The 14184-nt window shown below is 37.5% G+C and overlaps 1 protein-coding gene across 4 annotated transcripts in view; it reads right to left on the reverse strand.

The window, feature by feature from the left end:
• LOC113668876 (polycystin family receptor for egg jelly) overlaps positions 1-14184 on the reverse strand; it is a 32642-nt gene that overhangs the window by 15007 nt on the left and 3451 nt on the right. The window contains exons 1-12 of one of the 4 annotated variants that reach the window (XM_089199039.1): positions 14161-14178; positions 9680-9779; positions 8472-8499; positions 6531-6790; positions 6044-6266; positions 5532-5637; positions 4761-5021; positions 3832-4294; positions 2174-3635; positions 1199-1584; positions 595-780; positions 261-358 (exon numbers count right to left, since the gene is read on the reverse strand). In XM_089199039.1, the coding sequence (XP_089055165.1) occupies positions 261-358; positions 595-780; positions 1199-1584; positions 2174-3635; positions 3832-4294; positions 4761-5021; positions 5532-5637; positions 6044-6266; positions 6531-6790; positions 8472-8499; positions 9680-9727 (3521 nt within the window). In that variant the 5' untranslated portion in view covers positions 9728-9779; positions 14161-14178. Of the gene's footprint in view, positions 1-260; positions 359-594; positions 781-1198; positions 1585-2173; positions 3636-3831; positions 4295-4760; positions 5022-5531; positions 5638-6043; positions 6267-6530; positions 6791-8471; positions 8500-9679; positions 9852-10569; positions 10610-14160; positions 14179-14184 lie in introns of those variants that run through there. The other 3 variants (XM_027184832.2, XM_089199037.1, XM_089199038.1) reach the window with 3 other exon arrangements.

The raw sequence follows: 14184 nt of genomic DNA on the forward strand, positions 1-14184 counted from the left end.
ATCTCCAAAAAAAAATTTCTATAAATAACTTAAGAAAGATTGTCCCTTACGAAAAATTCGCGACAGAAGAATGCCTCTTTTTGTCTTGATCATCCCCTATATTGGGGCTTTTTATTTGAGAGTTGTGACTGAAAGCGTTATTTTCAGAAGTAACTGAAATGTGAAGAGTGAGGTCGTCGTCCCCTCAACCGCACATATATTTCATAATCACCTCATGCCTGTTTTGTTATGCGCGGTTTATTTAATTCCATCATACTTACGTAGAATTTTCTGACATTCCCCGTCTGGAGTCAATGTACCCGACAGGACCCACGATATTGAGGCGACCTTTTCCAGTTTTAAAGCAGCCTCCACGGTTCTGAAAGAAATCGACATAGAAGATGATTATTACAAATTAACAAGCCTCGGTGATCATCTTTTTAAGGTCTGCATTAAGACAAGAATTTTTTTTTTTGGAATAAGGGTGCTCTTGAGAATACCAGCGACTTGAGGAAAAGATGATTTGATAGCCGTGGCTTGTCTGTCAGGAATGGTATGGGCAGCTTCATAAGAGCATGAATCTTCTCAACATCAAAAAAGTAAATTATTGGTTACCTCAGTTTTGTTTTGGCTGCCGCTGCCATCAAGTTCTGGCACCTCAACAACTTGAATTTGGGTTAAATCTCCACTTGTAATAAATTCAGACTCCGAAGAGTTTCGACAAAGCCAATAATATTTCGGTGAAGCATCAGATAACCGCGGAAAATCTATATCCTTTGAAGACTCGGCGCTCACAGTAATCTAGAAAGAAAAGCAAGATAAATACACAAATAAACTTAAGAGAAGCTCTGGGTAAGTTTTTGGATTTTTTTTAAAAGTGTGAAAAGCTGATTTAACTAGTAATTATCAACACAGTGTTTTTCACATCAAGTCACTTGAAGACGTCTTTGATCGTCTTCAATTTGGACTTCGATAGTAACTGATATTGATGAGGATTTCATTCAAAATATAACGATTTAAACATCGTGTCACCCAACTATATTACCTAAATTAATGGGGCCGAGGTTGATAGGTGGGCCGAGAAACTACTTATTCTAGGGTTTTTGAAACTGATGTGTTGTGCCTGTGAAAGATGATGATTTTGTTGTTCCTTCATTGACATCATCCTCCCCTTTCGGAATATTTTTTATCCTCCATCTTTGGGTTTGAATAAACTTACATTTTTCCCAAACTTGTACCGTTTGTATGGTCCTCCATCGATGAAAGCCGTCAAAGAATTGTTGGTTGGTACCACTTGGATATACCCTTCCGCTGACCCAGAGACGCCTTCAATACCTCCCATGGAAATGGTGAACTCAAGTTTGTAGAAGCCGAAGTCAAGGCCAGTTTCAGGTATGTTTAATTCAGCCTGATCATCCACTGTTAAAGGTATCGGAATACCCTCGGCAAGTGGCGTGTAAACTTTTGGATCCGATGATATCTGGAAACATTTCCACTTAAAAAGAGTAGTTTTTGAAGCTTCACAATCAACCTCTGACTTGGTCCTTATTTGGATGGGTTCTGAACGTTTCTTCTCCGTAAACAGGCTCACGTTTGCACTCACATCTGGTTAAAAATAACAATAACAAAACATTTTACGCTATTTAGATCCCTCCCTTTTGCTCATCCGGGTGACATTTCCATCAAAAGGGCACAGATTTTTGTGCCGGCTGGAAAAATTGCGCTCTAGCTGCACTTCTTATCTAAAGTGAAGGGGAATCCTCCAATCAAGAGCTAATTTCTCTAGTTCCGTGGGTGTCACCAAAAACAAGGTTCCACTTCTATTCGTAAATGTAGTATAAATCCTCAAAGATAATTTTGATCTTCATTGGGGGAATTTGAAATTAAGCAAAATATAATTGTCCCGTGTCCAAACCTTCTTCCGAATGCTCAACGAATCTTTTCTAGGTATCCTCACTCTCCTGGCCTCTCTTTGTGACATGGTAGACATTCTACCGCCCATCAGTTAGAATTTTTGGCCATTTTGTGTTCATTAGGATTGTTTGCGTCACAACATATCAGAATGCAAACGAGACTAAACCAACGCATGTCGTCGGAATCTCTTACACGCCACGTGAGCGTCAAGAACAGCAAAAAGGAAAGCAATGACCAGATTAACTGAAACAGTGACAGTAAAAACAGCAAATCGACTCACCCAACATTGAGGCGTTAGGATAGAAGCATGAAAGTGCCACTATGACCGATTTGTACTCTAGCGTTTGGCGTGATACAGTGTTGGTGGCGTTGATTTTCACCCAGAATTCATCAATAGAGGAATAAATGTAGCTTTGAACATAGCTATTGGAGTTTTCATCTATGACATTTGCATTAGGCTGACAGTAACCCAACATGAATAAACCTTTGTTATCACCCATGTCCATACGGATACACGTTTTGGTTCCGAATTTGGAAAAACCAAGTTGGAAGCTAGTTGTTTGGTTGATCTTTACGGGACTGTTATCATCAATAGTGAGGCCCATAATACTCTTCTCGGTTTTGAGTAAAAACATCCTTGTCACGCTGCTGACAAGATTGAACACGGTTACGTTTGTCCAATACTTGCTCACACCCTCAGCGAACTTGTGGGTAATAAAAGCTTCACTAGTGTTTTGCTCGTTGTTATCATCGAACCTCCACCAGTAGGTGAGATTTGTTCCTCTATTTGGCGCAGCGGTAAAATTTACGGGGTACTCACAGGGAAATATGTTGTTATCGCTTCCAAATCCCGGAATGTTTGACCCATAGTCGCTGGTGGTTGTCCAAGTTTTGAACTCCACTTCTGTTACGTCAACTTGAATTATGAGGGTTATCGAGCGACTTGCCTTGGAAACTTTATTCTTGGCTCGAAGCTTGACGAGATAAACACCCGCTGTGCCTATGTGAGACGTGCTTGTGTTCAAAAAGTCTCCGGTATCCGTTTTGAACGAGGTATAACTAATGTTTGCTCCTTCCGCCTCTAAGACGAAGGTAACATTGGTACCGTTTGCCATTGTCCAATGGATAGGATTATAACGTCCAAGGATCTTAGGAGAAATCTCTGGTAGCACTAGTTCCTCTATTGGCTTTTGAACAACCGCAAAAGAAGTGAAGTTGATCTTACTCAATCTGTTTGAACAGTTAACATAAACTGTGTAGAATCCCACATCAGAGTAATTGTGTTTAGACTTGAACTCAAGATTTATAAAAGGCGTTTTATCGGTGGTTACACCGTCTGCAAAGTATGTTTTATTATAGCAGTTCTTCCCGAAATAGTCAAAACTGCCGTCTCCATAATTATAGACGCACTCGAAGTCGGAACCTTCTCCTAGATTAAGCGTGAACTCCACGTCATCGGTACGATTTGTTGGCGGGCTTGTAACACTGAGGTTGAAGAGGAGAACTACCGGTTTGCACACTGTTACTGTGCTAATCTTGACTACACTACTGATGCCATTAAAAGCTGTGATATTGAGTTTATAGTTCCCGTGAGTGATGTACGAGTGATTTCCAATAAGTTCACCCGAGGTCACGTTCTTTTTGTCGCCAAAATCGTAGATGAATCGAGGTTTGGACCCGTTTACGGTCAGATGGACCCTAAGTGTCCCATTTACTTCAAGACATGGGGTATCGTACTTTGGCTGTAAGAAAATAGTAATAGTAATAAAAGTTTACTTTTTACTTCAACTTCAACTTAATTTTGTCAAGCTTCTTTTTGCATTCGCGCTTCGACAGAGAAAATTTTCCTAATCAATGCATTTTTCGAATTATTTAATTACTTTTCATTAATTCTGTAAGCTTCATTTTACTTTCATTATTACTCATACATATATTTACCTCGATGGTAAGATTCCGTACAGGATCTTGTACCTCAGCTATGCTATTGGCTGTGACGGTGTTCAGTACATTCCATGCTTTGATACTGACATTGTAAAGACCGGCTACACTGTAATTATGCCACAGGGAGATAACAAAGATATCTAGTACGTCGTCAATATTTACTATCCACATGGGTTCAGAACCGTCACCATAGTTAATGGAAACGTTTACACTACTTCCATTTCTTACTTCGATGCCAATATTTGTAGGATATCCTGTTTGCACTGTAGTAATATTTTTAACAAACCCAAAGCCATCTATAGCTGTTACAACCATCATTTTCAAACTGATTAGGGCCTCAGAGAAGAAGTTTGTCGCTGACAAGAGGACGCAGTAATCGCCAGTGGAAGAAAACGTGTGAGTTATTGTTCGGTTGGTGCTGTTTTGGATGGTGGAATTGTCACCGAAATTCCATCTGTATCTGTAGAGCAGAAAGTGAATGGGAGAAAACATAAATTCGGCAAGTATTGATTTTTTTGGCACCTTGATGCTTCTTAGGGTCGGAAGGAAACTCGCCTCTTGAGGAGGATTATAAGCAAAACGCGCAGGGGAGAAGGAAAAGTAGGTAGGTCTGTTTAGAACTTGAAAATATGACTTGAAGAAGAATTTACAATACTGCTTTAAGTGCTTAAAAGACAGCATGAAAAAGTCCACCGGCGTAGAACTATTGATGCTCTTTATTCCAAGAGGAGCCTAGTTTACTGAATGTTATGTTTTTTACGGTCATTCTAAAGAATCTAAGAAAGCGAACCTAAAATTCTACACGTCGTATCTCGTCAAAATCTCCTTCTACCTCGAGTTGTCGCTTTATGCGGACAGGGCAAGGGTTAGACTAATCAGACTACTGGTACTGAACAAGGGAACGAACAGATTGAGCGTATACTTACACGACACCATGCCCTTTGTGAGGTTCTATTACAAACTCGATCGGTTCGTTTTTTCCGCTGATATTTTTGTACGATACTTTGATGGGAGGCTCAACCGGTTCATACACTTTGATGTACTTCTGTAGGTACGCTGCATGACCCTCCTGGTTGTAAATCCACAGTGTGACAAGATGACCTGGATCTGGGTTTGCTGTTGTGAAGATCTTCGAAATTGTTTTGTTGGGGCATCGAATGGATTCGTCCTCAAATTCCACGATGAACCTAAAAAGTTAGAATGCTGTTGATCTACCCTGAGCCTTTCTCCTTAGAGTGGGATCTGGGAGATAGGTTTATATTGAAGGAAACGTGAAGATTCTTCTAATTTCAAGTTTGATGAAACTTTCAAGTCTAACGGGTTTAGGAATATTGGTTTCAGCAACCTTTATAGCATTTAGGATTTCAGTGAAAAGGCCCTCAAATCGATGGGTGTTTAAGATCATAAAGTACCAAAAAAGAGAATTAAATAGTTTCTCATTTCTGGCTAAAATAGAGCACAAACACTATTCATTTGTTACTGAGGAAGAGTCTGTTCTGTTCGTTCTTAAACCTAATAACTCATCAACAGATACAACTAAAATGAAATCAAAGACTGTAGAAATCTTGAAATTAAGAGAAGTCTGTAGGTAGCATATCTCATCCCATGTTTTGAGTAAACTAGACTAATAAAGTCAATTTATTGTGGGAGTAGGTTCAAGCGTGAATGATGGTAAAAGATTTTTAATAGCGGCTTACGTGTAGTTTGTTTCATCCGAAATCTTTGTCACATCCGATCTCGTGATCTCCACGGTACTATTCAGAGCCCCAATCTCAGGATTGAAGGTAAAATTAAAATCAACAACTGAAAAGTAATGAAAATGGAAAAATGTAAGTAAACAAACAGACAAACAAACAAACAATATAAACCCATGCGTCTGAAAGCAAGATCATACTATACAACTTCATGCCAATACCTTACCAATCCGTCAGTGATAGCTACAAGAGAAGATTAAATCTATAATCTCTTGATAGCCGCAATCCATAACAAGAATAAAATCATTGAAATCTCTCTCAATGCTTACATGATACCACGATATGATACTGGGTTAAGAAGACAATTATACTGATGACATCAGTATATGTCATCATATTCCATTTTCTTCTAATGAATTCTGCACAGCGCAAAGTAAGCTGAGGTACGCAAAATTCCAATTCTTTCACGACCAGTATGAAATAGAAAGTAGGTATTAATAATATTTTGATTTTACCTAATATCTCGTTGTAACACTCGCTGGATACTACACTGACAACATTTTCGACCATCACATGCATATCATGCCATCCCAGTTCTTTACACTCTAAGGGCCCCGATGTCCAGTTTTCGGTTTTGTTCCAGCGCCAGTAAACAGTGACCGGGGTGTCTGGGATGACTTCTACGCTGATATTCAGCTTTTGTCCAATTTTGCAGAGGGTACTGCTGACTTTTGCAGTCTAAAGGGTAAACAAAAAATATACAATCGACGCTTCCATAAGTAGATGCCATCACGAACAGGTTAATGTGATCGCGCGGAAAAGGTTCCGGCCGAGTACACATCTTGGCGCCGCACTATAGACTTATTCCCCCCCCCCCCCCCGCCCTCTGACCGAAATGTAATTCTTATAAAGCTTCAAGTTTTCAGGGTGCACAGTATCATTCCCTCATGATCAGCGCCGTAATATACATGTCCTTTTAACACTGAAGAATGAATTTCGTACCATGTTTTTTATTGGATCCCTGACGGTCACAGACTTTGTAGATGACTGGCACGGTGCTGACTGATGGCTAGTCCCTGTTACTTGGATGGTATAGATTCCAGCGCTGGCATATTGGTACGATGCAATCTTTTGGGGACTGGACACATTTGTTTTTGCGCCATCTCCAAATGAAATTTCGTAATCACCATTACAAGAATCCCATACGGTTACATTTAGAGTCTGACCTGTTCTGAGGATGTCTGATGTTATGTTAAAGGAAGCTAGAAAATGGAAATAGCTAAAGTTACCATGTGCAGCAATAGGCGATTTTATGGCAGTAATGTAGCAAAACATTGAGACCTTCAGCCGATCTACACACCTCTTCTGGACACCATGACACCTCACTTCACTTCACGACTCTTATGAAATTTCCTCTATCACGATCATTTTATTTACCTTTTTAACGATACAAAAATAATCTATCTGCAGAATTATAAGTTATAGAAGGCGAGAAGACCTAGAAAGCCACCGGGCTTATGGAAGAAGCCATCTCGCTTATGTGAGAGGTCACCTCACTTATGGGAGAGGCCACCTAACGTATGGGAGAAGTCATCTCACTTATGGAAGAGGCCACCTCACTTATGAGAGAGGCCACCTCACTTATGAGAGAGGTCACGTCACTTATGAGAGAGACCACCTCACTTATGAGAGAGGTCACGTCACTTATGAGAGAGGCCACCTCACTTATGAGAGTGGTCACCTCACAACAATATGTTCAAAAAAGAATAGGCGCTGTGTGGCATTTAATTTCTATTTAGTAAACTTTGCCATCATGATGCACTCTTAAAAACTCTCTTTACTGTAACGCTGCACAAAGCTCCATTGCTTGCACGATTAAAGGGAAAACGAAACTTCAACACTGCATTACCCGGCTCTTTACCGAATCTCTTTATATTACTCTGAAATAACGGTTAGACCCTTTACGGAACATTTAACAAGACCAGACAGTTGAGGCATTTATCACCAAAAGCCTAGAAAGAAAAGACCATTACGGTGTTTGCAGTCGCTCTTTTTACCCAGCTGTTTGAATAACGACTTCTCTTTCATGAAGAAACATTACTCAGAAATAAAGCGACCTACAGACAATGTCCTAATCTCAGGGTTAAAGTTATCAGGTATTTTCAAACGGAAAAGTGGTAAATGAAGCCAAATTTCAACATGAATAGCGCTCATTAAGAAAAACTTTCATTCGTTACATCGAAGTTTCCATCCCTGCGCTTTCCTTGGGTGTTCTTGCGAACTCGTTTTGAAGTGCTTGACGAAGAAGTCAAATTAAAACGTGAGCGCGCAAACTATTCACGCGGCTTATTTACAAATTACGTCTCCTTGAGGATATTTATTCGCTCTTCTTAGAACAATTCAAAAACCAGCCTGTTTGTAATTCATTATTTATGGAGGGATGACTTGCACATTATTATTATTTTCAAGTCGCTTAAGATTCTTTATTTTCTTCTATAATCAATAGACTCTTCAATTTTTAATTCGAAAAATTTGGAGCCAGTTCTCTTATTGTCTTTTCAATTGAAGGTGTAAATATTTCCTATTTAAAAGGCTTAATAGAGCCATGAGAAACGAGACTCTGATAGTATAAGTAGTAATAAATAAAAGTTTAAGTTCTGTATCAATGTTATATCGATTCTGAGAGGAAACAATTTTATAAGATTATATTAATGAATTGTATATTCATCGTTTTTAGTCTTGATTTTGCGCTCTATAAATTTTTTTTCCTATTTTCTTCTGCGCTTTTTATCATGAATAAGTATTTGCTTTTCTTCATTATAGAGTCTTTAGACCGTCCAAATTAGAGTTACAATATTGGTCACAGTTAACTACGCCTGCATATTCCATCTATTTATCACTGGATCGAAAAGCAGTTTTTATCGCCCAACAATTAAGTTTTACCTTCAATGGTCGTTGTCCACTGCATTGTCTGTGAAAAAAAACAAATAAAATGAAATGGAGACAGAATAAGATGGAAGAAATTACTATCCCGTGAAGATATGATGAAAACATTAGAATATTTTACATGAACTATAGTTTGTAACCACAAATATCTCTTGATGAATAGTCAAAAGAAAATGAAACTTCTGTCATCAGTAAATAAAACAGCAGCTGCAATTCTGTTACGTAAGTTTGTATGAAGCGAATTGTAGATGAAAAGGAGCAATAGGAGTTTTTTAAATTCCCAGAACCGTTTGGATTAAGTAAAACATGAAGCTTGAAATTGTGGCTATTTACGATGCAAGTTTTTAGATTCCCATCACAAAACCCACATCAATTTGCTGCGATGATCCGTCATTGTCTGTAGAATTTTTTGCCTGCTGCTTTGTTATGCAATTTTTATCAAGAGAAAATGAAACGAAAAGCTTCCTAAACTTCGCATTTATTGCGAAGGAAATTATTTTTAATGTATCTTTTAAGGTCGGTTTCCAAAATTACAGATTACGAAAAACTGCACAAAATAAACAGGACGTGTAAATGACAAGGCTCTGTCTCAATAATTTTACTCTGTGGCTTGATAGTTGAGGTTTGGCAGCCACAAGAGTTAGTTAACTTTTTACTTAAAACTGGATGTATTAAATGATGCATGAAGCTTTCAAAGACTGATTAAGGTAATGGAAGACGCGGACTCAAAATCGTTTTGAGAAACGATATAAAAAAGTTCAGCGCATTGGATGAAAACTCTTTGGCTTCTGAATGATTTTAAACACTTTTCACAACTGATTAATTTCTTCCATATCCATGCAGTCAAACAATGATTTTCGTAATAATGAAACTAACGTTATTTGAACGTTCTGTTATATTGAAATTTCCAGTTATTTATCAAAACATCTATAGGTAAATTAGGACTGAAAGAAATCTGTAGATAAACTAAGTATTTCCAGGAAAAATGTCGAACAATTTCAAACACTGCGATGTAGACGTTTGGCATAAATTTTGTTGCGTTTTGTATAGTGAAATCATGACTGGAAGTGTTTTTTGTAGGAGCCGAGAGTATCGTTTTATTTTGTGAATGTCGTGCCTTAAATACATTTTGTAAGGCTGTTAAATGACAGGTATCCCTCACTCTTAACTTTACCTTAGTGAAAAGAACAAAAATGTTAACTTACCAATAGACAAACGCATACTCTTACAATCAAGCTTCTTGCGATCCTCATTTTGCAGCGAAGACTTTAAAATTCAGACGTTTTTAATTTCTTCCAGCATAACCTGAGGCAAAAATAGAGTATTGGAAAATTTTTAAATTGTAAAGACACTTGTATGGCACCACCCTAACGCAGCCAAATTCAATTCAGCGTGGAAGTGAGGAAATAATTTGTATTTTCGAGGCCCGATAATTAAACTGCATTCTGTAATGGCTTTCTTTTGTGATTATAATAGCTCGATGCAGGTGGCTGCGAAAGAGAGAAATTCTAATTGACGGGTTAAATAAGCAAAGAAACTTGCAAGGTATGTAAATTTTCTTATTGTCTTACGTTTCACTTTTGGGTAACTGAACTGACCCCAACTCATCGCAATGTTTGTGAAAAAGAATCACTCAAACCACCAGTAAAATTTAACCAAATAGCAATAGCCTATTCAAAGACCATTGCCCTTTCTTCTAGTCTGGATTTTAAAAAGGAAAAAAATATCACAACGTCATGGCAGAAAATTAAACATGTATTACTAAAATGTTTTTAAACTTCTGGCGATTTTTTTTGAAGTGCAATCTTTCGTATTTGTGTTCACACATTATGAATGAATAAATCATTGACAAGTTGTAATGGTAAGTCAGTTCAAAATAACTTGAGTGCTAAAAGATATCATAAAGATACCTTTCGAGATTCCTAATCAACTACTTCTGCTGAATTTGCCTCTACAATGTTTTAGTAGGTCAAGATACTGTGATTGTCTATGAAGCAGGCGCTTGAAAACTAGTACTGTTGTTGGGCTCTTGTACTAGTTTCAATTTATCTTAACAAATCTACCATTTACACAACTCTTGTATCTAAATACTTACACTAGGCTCAACAATTGATTTATGGCTCACAGACAAGCTTCAGCACCGAATCAAGGCAGGAACAGCTGAACAGTTTAGGCAAATTTTCAAATTTGGAAGTATGATGTAATTTCATGTAACAAGCGTAGTTTCTCCTTTTGTCTGTAAAGTAGCTATGTTATCCCGAAAACCATACGAACCAGAATGGTCGACGAGGTTAGAATCTCCCCCAGGCCAAACTCATAATTGATCGTATCGTGCTTTGTCCCGCTTAAACGTTTCTTTTGTCAATTTGTGAAATCAATAGATTCTGTTCTTGAGCCTCCAGTTTAACGAGCCTTCGCTCAATTGAACATGCCTTTATGGAAAAAAAATAAATATTACAATTTCCACTGATTTCGCTGGTTTCGTTACCAGCAGGGATATCTTTATCGAATTGTTCATGAAATAATACTGGCAGTCGTTAGTGAAGTGACAAAACTCATCAAAATGAATTCACGAATTGTTTCAGAGTGAATTCATTTAAGTTGTCGGCGTCACTAAAAGCTGCGTTTTTTCAGTTTGAAATGATCCAAACTTTACCACTATGAATATTATGAGTGCTTCAAGTAGCGTAAATGGATTTGGGCGACCGCTACACAACTTACAGAATTCAGTTGCACTTGATTACGTTTCTCTTAGCCAAAAGTCCTGCTCAAAATTTACTTTAGTAGGGGATCTGTGGTTAATTCCTTTATGTTAGAAGTTTTTAATCAACGAAAGAGCACAATTTCTGACTAAAATCGTTCGCGTTTATTGTCTCTGAGTCCACTGAATGGTTTGTCTTTTCTGCTGATATGCTTAACCAGCCAAGAAGGAAACAATTAGAGAAGGGTGCGCCACAAAAATTGCCGCGCATAACACCGATCAAATTAAGATTAATTGTTTGGTTAAAATTATTTGAAGAAAAAAAACATCATTCCCAAGTTCCGCACACCACACTTACGACTTTGAAAGAAACAGAAACAGAGCATACAGTTCTTACCCTCAACAAAAGCGCTAGCAAGCCCTATCTCAACGAAACCACCTTTAATTGTCTCAATAAGAAAATATGTTATAATTGATCGCATGAATAATTATGAATGGAGATTTGCCATGTCCAGTTTCGCTGTTAAGCTGTTCAGAGCGGAATTCGAGCAGAATTTTTTCTTTACGAGTAGTAAACTTGTTTTGTATTAGTATTCTGTCGAGCTGAATACGCCATCTATAAGTAATCCTCATCTCACTGAAAAATTAGGGAAGGCGCAAATCAGCGTCACGCATTAGTGAAAAAACACGGTGTAAACGTAAGTCTGTCGAATTTGATCGGGACTTACATCGAAAACTTTTTGCGAGTTTAAAACTTTTTAGAATACATTTTAAAAACTTTATATTATTATGAGAAGTGCAAACTTGCTACGATTAGCAGAAATGGTTGTGTTTAACTATGCATGTTTTTCAAATTATGTTTCTTTGTGAGCGATTCATTTATCATAGTTAGATATCATATATTCCTTGCAAGTTAAAATTGTCTTGGACCTTATGTTATATAGTGTTTAAAATCACGCATAGGCATGATAAGGGTGGATCGCCGACTGTTTAAATTCAGGGCAAAATTTTGTCCACAAATGAAACATGTTGCCTCGACATGTTGCAGAAAATTGCGTTTCTGTGGATAACGGAATAGAGGTGAATAATGCCCCAGAAGGCAGAATAGTTATGGTAGTAATTCATGTATATTATTTTTTTTCTTCATAGTTTTTCAAGGCAGGAAATCCTACACCGTACAGTCAGTGCGCTCCTTCGTGCGCCTATATTGTCATAATCTGACCAACCCGGAATATTTCCAATTGCGCAAAAGATTGAAACGGAAGATGCTCTCTGTATCATACATAATTGAACAGAAAACAAACAGTGCAAATTACTTACTGGCTTCTGCTCAAATAGATCTAAATTTTTCTCGTTAAATTTTTTCTCATTTCGATGGCTTTCGATGGGACGAAAGTTCATTAAAAAAAAAAAGAATTAAAATACTTAACGAAGGGTTTAAGGTGATTTGCTTGTCTCAATTTGGCACGTTTCGTCATAAGTTAAGTTCGAATTAAAACCGAAGAGTTAAGGGTAATTTTAAGTCAGGAAATTTGGCAAATTAACGGCGCTGAAACCTTACGTGCGCGATGGTGTCAATATGAAATTTGACCTACTTGACAACATCAAGAGGAATTTCTAATTTCGTTAAGTATCAACTTCCATATCCCATCCGCAAACAATGAAACAGGAACACGAAAATCTTCAGCCGATCTCTACAAATTCTTTCTTAACCTTCTTTCTACCCATGGTATCGCGTAGAAATTCACTTTTTGAGTGCATTTACCTATGATTAGCATTTCATTATATCACAAGAGTTTAAAGGTTTTTAAGAATCTCAACTATTCACAACCTATTCCGCTGGCCTATCAGATTTCTTGAGCTTCAAGAAAACGCACTCACCTGAAGTGGTTATTTAAAGCGTTCGTTTTGGCCAAAAACGACTTTCACCGCACCAGAAAGATTTTGAATATTTTCGAATGAAACATTTCCTTTATTGACCTCAGAGCGACGTGGGAAGCGCTTAAAACAGGGCAGTTGCTCCTGGAAACTGGTCGCAATAACCAATACATTATTGTTTTCTTAGAAGGAAGTGAATTTGCCTAAGGCCAAAAATATTATGACATAGTCAAACATGGGAACTGATCAATTTGATTCCTGGTGAGCCCCGAGTATATAAACAATTTTACGTTCTCTTTTTCATATTCGCAGCTCAGTTAACTAAAAAAGAGGAAGCAAAACATGCATCGAAAGGTGAAGTCCTTATGCGCCCAGCTTTAAAATTATAGGAAACTTCTGAAACAATTAAGATTATGTGACATGAAGATGTTGTCTCAATGATAGGTATAAACCCCAACCTTTTTAGCGTATTTACAGGCCTCATTTTTCAAATTTTGGTATCCATACTAAGCGGGATCTTTACCAAACTATTGAAAACCGAAAAAGTCGTAATTTAATTTTCTTTGAAACAAAATTGTTTCGTGATAAACAAACATGACAGTTATTTCATATTCCTTTTTCTTTTCGACAATGGAAAGCTTTGAGGATAGATTCCCTTTTAAGTCAGCTTAGTGAGTGAAGATTTTGCGACAAAAAGTATCTTTACCGTTTCTTTGTGGAAAAATATTTCCCTTTCAGGCTCCGCGATACATAACGAAAAGAATTCTTACATATTACGTAATACATTATACATGTCTTTTAAAATTTACCTCTAGGAGAGAAGATATCTAAATTTTCTGTATTGTTAACCGCAGACTCCATTAGAGAAATTTTTTCTCCAAAGATGTGTATATGAAAGTCATTTCATAACCCACCTTCGTAGACGCTGTTCAATTCTGCGGCAGTAGTGCACAAACGAAAAGCGCCATATAATAAGCGGAATCTCCTGCAAGTTTAGATCTGATTGCGCCTATATTTCAAAAAGTTGAAAGCAAGTTTTGTTGAAAAATTCATACATTTTGGAAAGCATTTTAAACAGGATCTGAGAACATTTTCTGCCATACTTACTTAAGGTACAGTTTGCTCAGTTCA

This window comes from Pocillopora damicornis, chromosome 3, assembly GCF_964200805.1.
Source record: "Pocillopora damicornis chromosome 3, jaPocDami1.2, whole genome shotgun sequence".
NCBI classification, from domain to species: Eukaryota; Metazoa; Cnidaria; class Anthozoa; order Scleractinia; family Pocilloporidae; genus Pocillopora; species Pocillopora damicornis.